General features: G+C 39.9%; 1 protein-coding gene across 10 annotated transcripts in view; it reads left to right on the forward strand.

The window, feature by feature from the left end:
• PXK (PX domain containing serine/threonine kinase like) overlaps window positions 1-13,606 on the forward strand; it is a 36,938-nt gene that overhangs the window by 13,674 nt on the left and 9,658 nt on the right. For all 10 annotated transcript variants that reach the window (XM_080382897.1, XM_080382899.1, XM_080382901.1 and 7 more), the window contains exons 4-14: window positions 2,249-2,435; window positions 4,421-4,498; window positions 4,682-4,755; window positions 5,665-5,739; window positions 6,984-7,088; window positions 7,251-7,352; window positions 7,996-8,157; window positions 9,492-9,609; window positions 10,061-10,139; window positions 12,338-12,386; window positions 13,141-13,218. In XM_080382897.1, the coding sequence (XP_080239023.1) occupies window positions 2,249-2,435; window positions 4,421-4,498; window positions 4,682-4,755; window positions 5,665-5,739; window positions 6,984-7,088; window positions 7,251-7,352; window positions 7,996-8,157; window positions 9,492-9,609; window positions 10,061-10,139; window positions 12,338-12,386; window positions 13,141-13,218 (1,107 nt within the window). The remainder of the gene's footprint in view (window positions 1-2,248; window positions 2,436-4,420; window positions 4,499-4,681; window positions 4,756-5,664; window positions 5,740-6,983; window positions 7,089-7,250; window positions 7,353-7,995; window positions 8,158-9,491; window positions 9,610-10,060; window positions 10,140-12,337; window positions 12,387-13,140; window positions 13,219-13,606) is intronic.

Raw genomic sequence — 13,606 nt, forward strand, 5'->3', positions numbered from 1 at the left:
GCATACTTGACCTTTCTGTAGGCTTGGGTGGTTGTGTCTGAACACACAGCTGCAGCTGAGCTGGAATGCAACTTTTCTGCTGTTCATCTGGTGCTACCTATATAATAATAGTAAGAATTGAGAATTTCAAAACTGTCTAGGCTGGGGGATGCAGTCCTACCTACCATATATCTTGGAAAACAGAGAGGTGTATACCTGGGACCCAGCTCTGCATCAGAAAGTTTCAAGCCAGATTCCCTGAACTCTCAGCCCTGTACTGGATTGAAAAGCTCCTTTCAGACCATCCTGCATTTCTTCGTGTTCCCTTATTTGAGAGATATGTGCGGAGATCGTTGGCTGCTCTTCTCTTTTGTCAAGTGAACTGCTGGTACGGTATTTGCAGCAAGATACCGGGCTTCTGTGAAGCATTTTATTGCAGCTTTTGAACAGACATTCCTGAGCAGGCTGTGGTTTGAAGATAAGAGTGTTAATTCTCAGGTTTTTCTGTGGGGAAGCCCATCCTGGCACCGGTGCTGAGCTGGGGCCACTGAGGAGTGCTGCTCGGGTCTGAAAGCGTGCGGGGTCTTGGCCAGGTCAGCACCTCCGGGGAGCATTCCTCTGTGGTGGGCACTGCTCTCCGTGGGCTGCATGTTTTGGCAGATCGCTACAAAAACCTGGGGGTGAATGTTACTTTCTGCTGAAAAATGGCAGATGTGTGGTTTGTTGGAGTAAGTTTTAAAACAAATAGTAGTGGTTTGAAAGCATCTGAACTAGAGTCCTTTTCTCTCTGATCGTAGCTAGCTGTCAGGTCAAGAAGGTAAAGGTGATTATGATTTGACATGCTTTTCAAATGAGTAATACCAGAAATGGATTTAGTTGTTTAGAAACTTGGTTTTCAATTGAAGCAAGAGTGGTCTGCCAAATGAAAGCTCTGTATGCCTCTGGTGTTCAAACTAATTTGGTGAATTACTGGCTGTAAGTCATATATTGTTGCTTTTGGGTTTATTCCCGGATATATTTTTCTGTTTTCCCTTTGGGTGTAAAAGAACAATAAAAAAGCTCCATGGATAGCTTAATTTTTATTAACATCTTCTGTAATTCAGACGTAGCTGTAGTTCTTTTTCAGCCCATGATGTGCAGTCAGAAACTAGAGAAGTAAAAGTGCTAAGACTGATGGGGGTACACCTCCTGTGTTCGGGGGGAGGTAAAAAAGGAAAGGGATTGCTACTTCTGGCCCAGTTAGTTGAACTAATCCTTTGCTTTCTCCACTAGTTCAAATGAAAGCTGTTCAAACACCAAAAATCCCTGTCTTCTCCCTGGTGAACTGTTTGCTTTAGAAATGAGGTTATTGCATCTGGTGTAATTGATTCCTGCAGTACACATTTCTTAAAGATAACTCCCATGGAGATTCAGCATACCCAAGGCAGGTGCTTTAATCTGCAGGACAACAGCGTGTTAACAACATGAAAAAGTCATTCTGGCAATGCATATGACGTAATTGGATATAAACGCTAAAGATGATCTCCTCGATCTGACTTACATAATGCTTTGAATTTCTGCATGTTGTTTTCATCGTCCTATTTCGAAGTATTTCTCCAATTTTATCTGAAGTTTTGGATCACTTATGTCAACATGAAACAACTACTGTACATCCGCTGGTAGATTGCAGCTATTGCTGAGTTGAAAGATATATAGCTGTTTAAAAACTGTACAACTGCAAATTCAGAAGAGAAAATGGAAAAGTTGTACCGTATTTGAAATTACAGAGTTCAAATACTGACAGTAAGGGCTTTAAATTACCTATGAATTACCTACAGAGGCAAAGGAAACATTAAACTGCACTTCATGAAATAAGAAAGCATAAATCTTATCCAGAGAAGATGGTAAGGTGTGAATTGTTTTTTGTGCTGCAGCAGAAGTATGTCATAGAAAGAATTTGGCTGAAAACTGTAGCTATTTAGTATCTGGAAGTTTTGCGTACAGATCTTAAATGCATGACTCACTAGCAAAAATTGAACTCCTCGCATTTTCATTGTCATTCTGCTTGCTAATCTCTGCACGGGGTGGGGGTGGGGGGATGTGAGCTGTTGCCTGACTAGCTCACCCTGATAACAATACTTAGAAAAACCATGAAAGCTTATATATACACAGTACAAAAAATAGTTATCCAGTAGTTGGCTTGCTCCTGAGAATTACTTTCTGGGTTGCTTAGTTTATATCCCTGAGCCATTTTGAGAGCAAGGTTGGTAATTTTTCCTCTCTTTTTAAGATCTCAACTCTAAGTCTACCTCTTCCTCCCAAAAAATTGATTGGAAATATGGAGCGTGAATTCATAGCTGAAAGACAGAAGGGACTCCAGGCCTATCTCGATGTAATTACTACCCATCACATACTGTCTAACTGTGAATTGGTAAAAAAATTCTTGGACCCAAACAGCTATTCTGTTAACTACACTGGTAAGTGAGGAATTGCAACGCTGCATTATGGTTTCACTTTAGCACGTGTGTGTATCACCCGTTAATGCTGGCAGGGATTTACACCGAAGCATGGGGGGTGGATGGGGGCAACAACTTTCAGAATTATTATACTGCACATGTGATTATTTATGATACTGTTTCTCCAGCTCTGCACATAAGTCATGCTGTGATTGTTAAATCTAAATATTTGAATTACTTTACGGAGGAGCGTGAGGGTCAAGATCCATATAAGCAGAACTCGAGGGAGGGGTGGTGGTGAGAGAAACATCTACTTTTTCAGTTTGTGATCAGTGGGGAGGTTTGGTGTTTGGAGATGGTCTCCCGGAGTGCAGGGTGGAGTTAAGTGAGTCAGCTCTGTACTGGTTAAAAAAGCTGGTCTTCTGGACACTGAATCTTGTGTTTGAGGTGGTTCTGAGGTTTTTTCAAATCAACACGAACATTTGTGGTCATCTTGTCTAGCTCCCACTATCACTTTGGGTTGTGAGACTTCCTGGGACTAATTGTTTGAGCTCGGTTGAGTACTTTTTCAAGGCTTGAATAAGTCACAACCCCCCTTTCCCCCCAAATACCGGAAAGTCACTGCATCCCTTAAAACGATATCCCAGTGATCAGTTCTCTTCCTTATTAAACGCTTCTTCTTTGAATTTGTCTGACTTCAGCTTCAGCCATTGTAAATTGTTAAATATTTGTCTTACAGACTGGAAAAACCCTTCCTCTTAGCAATGAAACCCACTTCACATATTTAGTTTGTGAGCAAACGGACTCTTTGCAAAATGCAAAACTTGTTTTCGTAAAAGCAGAGCCTACTGAAGCAGGAACTTCCTGCTTCCTTTTAATTTGTCTTTTTGCTCTCCCTTCATGTATTGTGCCTTCAGCTTCAAAGTGCAAAGACCATTTCCCGGATGTTTATGATAAGCTGTGGAGGAGTTGTAAATTACTTGTAACTCTTTAAGGATGATGTTTGTCTGGCTAACGCTGAGCAAGCAATTTAAACCCTCTAGGAAACACTGTGACTTCTGTGTTAATTCTGAGTGTTTTTATCAAGACTGTTTTTTCGGCAAGTTGCTGGGAAGTTAGTAGCAATCAAGTCGTTGCCTACAGTCTTTGGAGGCACCATCAGTTTGTCATTTCTTAAGTACTGGATCAGTGAACTGATATTTATTGTACTGTTCTCTCTCTTTTTCCTAACAAATTTTATAGAGAGAAGATACAGTGCAGAAAGATCAGTGCATCCTTACCTTTTTGCTGTGTTTCTATACCAAGATAAGCCACGTTACCGAGGACTCCCTGTTGGCGTGATTCCTCTTCTCCCCTTGATGTCACCACTCCTCACAGAGATTTCCCCTCAAATCGCTTCATGAATAAAGCGGTTGTGTTCCCAGCTGTGGGGGAATTCAGAAACCAGAAGGGTGTCCTCCCACCACCTCTCTGAAATGTGTGTAGGATCATGATAGCTAGCAAAATAGCTTTGCCTGTGCAGAAAAGGGCAAAGTAACGCATAGTGAAACGGAACTGTTTCGTTTACGTAGTTTTTATGTAGTAATAGCAATGTAGATGCACATTAAAGAGATGTAATAGTTAGTACTTTTACAGGCAGAGCAGAAACATTTTGTGATCTAATGTAGTGTACACCTAGTATGGGAAATCTTAGCCGTGAGCATTGGATTTAGACTTGGAAATGTAGATCTAGTGCAGATAGAATGCAGACTGGTAAGCTAAGTTTTCCAAAGGCAGTGCTTTCTCTGTTTTCTCTCTGGATTTGAGTTATCAGGTTAAAAATACGAACGCCCTTTGACTGTGGTTTTATCTGATTTCCTTTTAAAGTGATTTTTCTGACTTTCAGCCTGAATTCCTGCAGGCTTCCTTCTGGCATTGAGCCTTACCTAATATATGGATAATTATGTTATATAGTCTTTTAAAAACATTTTTATCTTTTTTTTTCTTCTTCTCCTTTTTCTTTCCAGAAATTGCCTTACAGCATGTTTCAATGTTCTTCCGATCAGAGCCAAAGTGGGAAGTGGTAGAACCATTAAAAGATATAGGTAAGAAGAATATGTATGCATGAAAACTTGCCTGATTTTTTTTCCAACTGTATGAGTTGTCCTAAGATTACAATACTATCTTTGCTTACAGAACTTGCCCTGCCTGTAAGCTGTGTGATCTAGTAGTGTTTAATTAAAGCTACTGCTGACTCTTTTTGTTTTGTTTTGTTTTTTTTTTTTTAGGTTGGCGGATACGTAAGAAATATTTCTTAATGAAGATTAAGAATCAACCAAAGGAACGTCTAATGTTAAGCTGGGTATATATGCTTTCATTTCATATTCAAGTCTTTCTTAATGAACGTGGCTTATTTCATTTATATGGACTACCATGCGTGAGTGAGAGAGAGATAGGCTTAAGAGCTCAGGTGCTGAAAGAGCCTTGAAAGCCCTTAGGTGGATGTGTGGTGTGGGAACTACTTGTGTTTCTTTCCTCTGGTGGCAAATCCAGTTTGCAGGTTTCTGTGCCTGGTCACTTGTTCCCATTCCTGCACCCCAGGTTTCTTTAGTTGTAAAGATCTAACTGTTGACCGTAGTATAAATTTGCTTGCTGAAAATAACAAGGTGATTCTATTTAAACTGGTGGGGTTTCTTACTTGGATCTGTACTGGTACTGAGAAACTGATAGGTGAGAGGGGCATGAATTGCTCCTTCAAGGTAGACATGTATTGACACCAAACAGTTTGTTGTTACTCAACACTGGCTTACACTCTGGTGTGGAAATGTGCTGCCCTCTTAATTGTATAAGCATAGCTGGTTGTGGTACCTCACTGGAGAGTGAGTGGATATCACTGAAGCCTGTAATGGGAGGGAAGGTTTTTTTGCTGGAAAGGGAGAAGGTGGGGGTTTCAGCCTTATCAGCTCATAACGCACACAGTCCCGCAGTTTGGGGTTGGCAGAGTTCATTCAGCAGTAGTAGTGCATGCCAGGTACGGGGGAGGAAGGAGTCAATAATACTTACGTATGGTCAGATGCTTTGTATCTGCACAGGCCTAAAACCATGGCCGTATTCAGCCTCCTCAAGTTTCATTCTGCGTGTGTAATCTCCTTGCTTGCTCTGCAAAATGTACCTTCAAGCAGCTGTCTTAATTTCTGAGAGCAGAATATAGATCACATTTTCTTTATGGAATGCAACATCTGATGCCATTTTTTCCCCAATTTATTTCCAGGCTGATCTTGGCCCTGATAAATACTTGTCTGACAAAGACTTACAGTATGCTGTGAAACTTCTTTCTTCCTGTTCTGTGAGTATTACTTGACTTCTAAATTGTGCCAGCACAAAAGTGCTTGTCAAGGACTGATCTTGCAAAAGCACACATAGCCTAGTAGACATAGTTTGTAATTTTAGAGTCACTTTCATTTAAAGATGTGTGAACCTTTTAATTACATTTCCCACACAATATAAGGTAAGGTGTTCTCAGCACAAATAATAATCCTGCAGGATTATTACAGGAGATGCAGAGTTGCGGTTAGTTGTATTTTTTTGTCTTCTTGTGCAGTACTGTGAAATCATGAGCTTTTATTTCAGCTCCTCAACACTTGTAGGCTGTTAGGATAACGCTCTCTGGGTGTAATTGCAAACCGGTGTGCTGGGGATATTCTCAGGCAGCAGTAGATAAGGCAGTGGCATGAGTGTTTTTATTTTTTTTGTTCTTTGAACTTAAGACAGGAGTATTTTAATAGTGGTATATGGAGGCTGTACAATTTAGGCTTCTGTGCAATGCCGCATTATAAATACAGTAGGCATCTCTTGTCTGAAAAACTGGCATTTGACTCCAAGAGGAGTTTCTCTTCCGGGATGTTAAGCATGTGAGAGACTGGCTGAAAAGGATGGTATTTAAATTGGTAAACCTCTGTGCAGTCCTGGAACTCAGCACGTGCACACAACAGAAGAGGTTGGGAACTACGCTTCTCAAATCCCAAACCAGACTGAAACTGATGGATTAAAATGAGACATGAATGAGGGGCCTTTTCCTAATTAGAAATTTGTGTGTTTGTATTGCATGTGCTTATTTCCAACTGTGCTGTCTCACTTGGTTTCACCAAGTTGCAGGAAGTTGTTACAATAATTTCTGAAGGCATGAAACTGTTACGACAGCTATTAATGCTGAATTTCCTTATGTCATAGCCGAATAAAACTGTGTATGGATTTATTAGCTTAGCATGACTTAAACCTGCAGTAAAGCTGCTCATGTGTAAGTGCTAATGGGGCTGGATTCTTCATTTGTCTACATTTTCAGTCTGTTTTGTTAAAAAAAGTTGGGTTTTTTTGTTTTTTTCTTTTATGTGGAAATTGAACAGTGTCTTTGTGAAGCTTTCTTTGCTTTTACTCCAGGTTAAGACTGAATAACTTGAGCAAATGCCACTGACAGAATCCAATTTATTACTTTAAATACACAACTCAGACCTTTTCCTACTTGTGAATTGAGCGAAAATGAATTACAGAGTCTGTCATCTAAAACTTACCTACAGTTTCTTCTTTTGGTAGCATCCCTATATTTACAAAATCACTTTTGCCACTGCCAATGAATCTTCAGCGCTGGTTATTAGACCGTTCAGTGAAAAAGGGACACTAAAGGACCTTATTTATAAGGTAATGTCTGCCCTCCTCTGCCCCCAAATCAAACGGTAGAATGTTTGCTGGAATGACCATAGTATGTCTTTTATAAAACTGTTTACCATCTATTGCTAAGCAAACTAAGACAATTACTAGCTTTTCTGGGCATGATACTTGATATGTGTGTTTCTTTTAAAGGCAAAGCCAAAAGACCCATTCCTGAAGAAGTATTGCAATCCTAAAAAAATTCAAGGTCTTGAACTTCAGCAAATAAAAACATATGGGAGGCAAATATTAGAGGTATGGTTTTTGGCTTTATTTACCAATCTTTCTGATTATTTTTTTTTTATTGAGACCAACTGGTTTAACTAGAAAAGGTAGACAAAGTTTGAGCACATAAGCTTTATTTCAGCAGCAAACTTCAAAGCTAAATGTAAATTGAGATTAACTGCTGGGAGCTGAATTTAGATAAGTATGTGTGAGGCCATTTCTGACAAAAAAAAAAAAAAGGCAGTCGGTATGTGTGGAGCTTAAGTGGGAGAGAGGTGATAATGTAGTTTTTACCCTGTGGAAAAAGGAAAGGAAGTAATTCATTGCAGGCAGAACATGTGCCATAAATTCTTTGTCATTAATGTGGGGTTTTATAATTTTTAATCAAACTATAATGTTCAGTAGAATTGTGAATTTTAGTTTCCAGATTTCTTTGGGAGGTGTCTGTAAGCCTGCCTTGAGGACCAGCATCAAATACTTGATTTGTGAGAAATGTTGCCAGTGAAATAGAAATGAATAGTCAGCCAAAGATGAAGTATATAGAAGATCAGGTTGAGCAAGCATTCCAAACAGGGGCGTTATTTGTTATGTATCTGCTTTAGTATTGGAGCATTTAAGATCTTGAGTTCATCAGAGCATCTTGTGACAGCGCTTCTGTATTGAATTCTTTCAGGTGTTAAAATTCTTGCACGAGAAAGGATTTCCTTACGGCCATCTTCACTCTGCCAATGTGATGTTGGATGGGGACACCTGCAAGTTACTGGACCTAGAAAATTCCTTGTTGGGGCTTCCATCATTTTATCGATCATACTTTTCACAGTTTCGGAAAATTAATGTAAGGTTCAGGCAATTGATTCAGCTGACTCTTACGCATACCTTTATCCTCAGCTTCTGTTTGTGGAGAACTGACTAGAATGAAAAAAACCTCTCTCAGCCCCCTTTCTTTAATCTGAGCTTTTCTCCATCAAATCCCTTTTCTGCTTCCTCCAAATCACTATCTGGCTGCACAGAAGTTTTGTTGCAGCATGCTGGAGTGAGGCTGAGGCCAAAGGTAAGCAGGTAGAAGGAGAGTGCAGGTGAGTGTTTTCGTGACAGCAATGCTGGCACAAATAGAGGTAAACTGCAGTTGTTTTAAGATCCCTTTCCACCCCGGTCTTGTATTTCATAGGAATGTGCATATTGTCTATCACACTTTTTCACTTGTATGTCTGTACGGTGAGCACAGCTTACTATTTGGTCTCAGCTGGGAGTAGTAATCAGCCTGGTCTTTGGTGGATACTATGAAAACTGATTAGATGCTTCCAGACATCTAGCTATTACAAGCTGGGGTTTATTTGTTTGAAGGATGTCTCTTAACTGCAGGCTTGCAAAGCAAAATACTATCTTCCTACAAAAATACGAAAACAAATTTGCCCTGCTGCAGCAATACAGCCAACATCTTGCTCTGCCTTTAAGTGCTTGTTGTAATAAATGCTGTACAGCGTCACGAGACAGCTGCTTGCTGACCTTGCTAAACAAGTTCTACTGTGTTGTCAAAGAAACGATCAAAAGTTCATGGTTAGACCAGATCTGTTAGTGCCATCAAAGCTCTAATCCTCTTCTAGTAAGAGGAGCCATTTCTGTTTAAACATGATTTAAAAATCTCAGAAATATGCTGCCTGGAAGCTTAGCATCTATGTACAGCTCGTACAAATCTAAGGAGGAGTGAAAGAGACTCTGTTGGGTTTGTTTGGTATGCACTCTTTGCTGTCTTTTTATCTGCCTCCCTGTATAGTGACAGCAGATTATGAATCTCGTTCTTTGCTGTTTGACTGAGCTAGGAAAATGTACTTGGTTGTGATTCATATTGATGTATGACACTCTAAACTGCTGTGTGTGAAAAGAGTTTACTACCTTACATGTTTTTACAGAACATGACTATACTGTTTCTATCATCATGTACAGAAAGACAGCAGTAGCTGCTTTAGCTTGAGATGTGAAGGTTTCATTTGGGTTGAAGTTAGACGGTGAAATCATAGTGGTTAAGAACTGTGTTAATGGTTCCTCTTTTCTGTCTTCAAATGCAAACCCATTCTTTTTCTTTAATGGGTTATCACATGTTTTCAAACCACTTGTGAAAAACTCATTAGTTCTAGCAAGTTGTGGTTTTATTGTTTTGTTCTTCCACAGACTTTAGAAGGTGTTGATGTACATTGCTTTGGACACTTACTGTATGAAATGACATATGGAAGACCCCCCGATACAGTTCCAGTAGACAGCTTCCCTCCTGCACCATCAGTGTTTGTAGGTTAGTATGCAGTCGAGAAAATGCCAGTCTCAGCTTCCTGGGTACTCTTACTTTTTACCTAGGCTGAAGTGCTGTGAAATAGCAGCCTAACATCTTTGCAGCCTGTGACTGCAAAGAATTAGTTAGTCATTTGCAAAAATAGAAAACGTGTTCTTCCTGAAATATATGTAGCATATAAATAAAACTTTTTTTTTTTTTTTTTTTAACTGAGTGATAATGCAGTGTGTAGTAAATAATTAGATGCCTGGATTCCCTCTCCTCATGTCTAACATTCCTGAGAAGTTTGTGTAATAGTAACAATATAATAAAAACCACATGACACAGAGCTTCATCACTGCTTAGTTGATGCAGTACTTAGGGAAACACCACACAGCAGTGCCAGACGTTCGTTCTAAATCATTTGCTATACTGCTGTGCAAAAACGTGTTCGTTCTTATTCTTTCTTTGGTAGTGTCTGTGTTGGAATCCATTCTGACCTGTGAAGCTATGAAGAATGGCATGCCAACTGTTTCACGGCTCTTACAGATGCCGTAAGTCTTGTTTCTCTTGGTTTATACTCAAAGCAATGTTTTTCATTGTATTAGGAGGAAGAACCCTTTTGCTCTTGTTCCTTTTTAGATAGATTTGCTCCCCATTCTGAGGGATGTATAGTGTATCCCAAATGAAGCTTTAAAATTGGTAGGTCTTACAGAACCCATTCCTTGTGAATATGATGGATACTCATGTAACATTTCTTTGTCTCTTGGTGTGTTGGAGCTGTTACGAACGCACTTTATTTAGCATGGTGCTGTGGTTTAAATGGAGCCAGCTATTAAAGTGGTGCAAGCATGGCTGAGATTGTTTTAAAGCATTTGGAATAAGGAGTCTTTTTATATGTCCCCTTTGGATGTACTTCAGTAGATTTTGCTACCAGTTTACTTATGACTAGCAAAATAAATCTCTTGCTTTGCTCAGCAGTGACGTTTAGTGTGTCTGGGTATGAAACGCTGTGTGGAAGTTCTCTCTGGTTTCTTGCAAGTGCTGGCTTAGGGATTCTCTGAAGCATAGACAGAATAAACTTCCTTACAGGCTGTCCTCCCAGTGATGCAGTGAAGTACTGAGGACAGGTATGGGGCAAGACTAGGATGCAGAAAGGGAGCAACGTCAGTGCAGGACTCAGCTGGAGATCATACCTGTCTGCAGTGCTGCCCTGCCTGCAGTTAGGACACATCTGCTGTCACTGTGCTGCAACACGTCACCAGCATGCCGAGTGTAGAACCACAGTTCCTGGTGGTGGGTTCTTTTATTTTTTCTGAATACGAGGTGCCAGAGTCACAACCTTAGAGATGACAGATTGCCCATACCTAAATCTGGGGCTGATCTCACAGTATACAGATTGCAGTACATTTAGAGCATGCTACGAGATTCATATTTCCTGGCTGGGAAGAGTCACTGCAGGCTTGTCTCAGCCTTCAGCTCCTTCTACTCTTCCCTTCCTCTGCTTTTAAAGAGGTGGGAGGTAGAGAGAAGAATGTAAGCAGGGGAGAAATATTGTAAGAAAACTGTGAATACAGGAATATACAGGTCTTAAGGTTGTTTGTTCAACATCTTTTATACCCAGCTGTATCTGATAAGTAGGATATTATACTACATTCCCTTTACAGCAGTACTCTTCACAGAAGTGTTCTATGTAGGTATGCAATGCAGTTAATGTAATTTAAAGCAGTTAATGTAATTTAAATATTTATTAGGCTTTATTATTTATTGTAACCATCTAAACTATGAGTTTGCTTAATTTTGGAAGGACGTGTAGTCAGAAAGGGTCAGAAAAATGCCCTGCAAACAAGGGTGACCTTTTGTGGGTTTTTGTAAAAAGTCTTTTAAAATTAGCTTTATTCCTGAATTTTTCACAGAATGCTATTCTTATAAACTTGGTTCTAGACTTGAACTTGTTTTCTCTAGTATAGGCCTGTGATAATTTTCCATAGTGAACCGCAACAAAAGGTCTCTGCAATTGTTTATCTGGGAGCCAGGCTTCAGATGTCTTTCTGGGACAGTTTTCTAGTATGTTCTCCAGAACAAAGTATCTTGAAATGGACTAACCCGTTTATTTTCAGACTATCATTGCCCTCTAGTGTCTTTGTTTTGGATGGAAAAGGATTAATCATTTATGCTGTTGCTATTTGCTGTAGTTGCCTTTGCCACAGGACAGAAAAAAAATGCAGATATTTTCAGATGTGAAGTTCACTCACTGATCTTTCACATGGCTCTTGTTAATGCTAAAACAATAGCTGTGCTAAGAGAATTTTCTTTAAAAAAGCAATGATTTTATTTAGGTGAGATTTAAAATAAAGTCCCTGGTAATCTTTTGTCATTAAAAAATCCATATACTTTTAAGGAAAAGGTGTTCTTTTCAGGGGTACCCTTCTCTGCCTTTGATAATTGTACCTGTTCTATCAACTTCCAAAATATTTCACGCAGTCTTGCTTACTCTGCCATCAGTAGTGGCTACATTCTGAGGGTTGAATGCTGGTAATTTTACAGCAGTGCTTGGAAAATCAAAAGCAGTACATAAAAACCTGTGGGGAAAAAACCCAAACAGTGGCCTAGGGATGAGGACAGAGGTGGAAAAGGAGAAAGAGGGAGTTAAGCGAACAGTACCAGCGGTATTCTAGCTGTGGTTCTGCTTGTATCTCGGGAATAATGTTCTTTTTTTTTTTTTTCTGTATTTTTTTTTATCCATTCACAGATTATTCAGTGATGTCCTGCTAACAAACTCCGAGAAACCACAGTTTAAGGTAGAGTTGAACATTGATTTGTTGATGTTTGTGGAAGTGCCAGGCTGCGGGTAGCTACACGTTAATTAACAGGTAGCGTAGAGGAGATTTGGCTTTATGGTGATTGCCATCAGTATTTGGGTTCCTTTGCTGAACTGTACCCAAGAACATTATATCACCCCTTAGAAGGGAGGCACTGTGTGACCTGTGAGTGTTCAAGCGCAGTTCCTGTCCTGGAGCTCATTTGTGTGACTAATGATGGCGCTTTATCTGAGCAGAGGTCACTAAGTAACACGGGTCCCTTTCAGTGAGATGAAACAAATTGCTAAAACCTGTGAAAACTGATTTTGCTAGGTGAGACCATAAGCACACTGTTGCCAGTGTCCCCAGTCCCCAGGACGTGGGGAGCCACCTCTGCTCCCACTGGGGAGCTGCCCCAGAGCACTTCTTCTGGAGGGCACGCTGCCATGTGTCTTGCGTTGTCAGCCTCATGGCAGTTTGGGGATGTGACTGGAGCATGAAAATAGTTCACTGTCCCTGCCATTAGAGGGTCCCTTCCATTATTTAGCGTTCCTTTGTCTGTGCTGCTAGATCTGTAGCTAGGTTTTGCGTGGAAAACATCCATCTAGAGTCATCTTTTCCCCTTCACTAGGGGAATGGTGTCTTTAGGTAAGCAACATGACCAGATGAATGGTGAGTTTTAAGTGGTGAAGTTGTGTTTTCTTTTGTCACATTTGGTGCTATGATTTTTTTTTTCCTCCCCATCATGTGTTAGATTCCTACTAAGCTAAAAGAGGCATTGAAAACCTCCAAGGAATGCATAGAAAAACGATTAACAGAAGAACAGAAATTGGTAACGTCTGCATTTCTTTACTGTATTTTCTACAGACATTCCATTTCCTCTTACCACTTTTAGATGGGGAAAGAGAGTTTTTACTCAAAAGTGATTCTGAGTAGTAAAGGCTTTCATCAACAGATTTTTCTTTCCCAAAAATGCAGTATGGAGCTGTAGAACAGCTGTTGATTTTATGGCATTTCACTGTTCTAAGTGATGCAGCTTCACAGGCAGTGGCTCCTAAGTTAAAGTAAAGGATCATTTTAACTGCAGGATGAGGCTCCATCCTCTACCAGCATTTTATTTAAAGATAAAAATGGAAAATGAAAGGAGAAAACTAAACATGCAAAGTGACTCAGTGTGTTTTCTTGTACCCCAAACATATGCCTTGGGTGAGAACATTGAA

The sequence above is a fragment of the Falco punctatus genome (assembly GCF_963210335.1).
Source record: "Falco punctatus genome assembly, chromosome: 4".
In the NCBI taxonomy this organism is placed as follows: Eukaryota; Metazoa; Chordata; class Aves; order Falconiformes; family Falconidae; genus Falco; species Falco punctatus.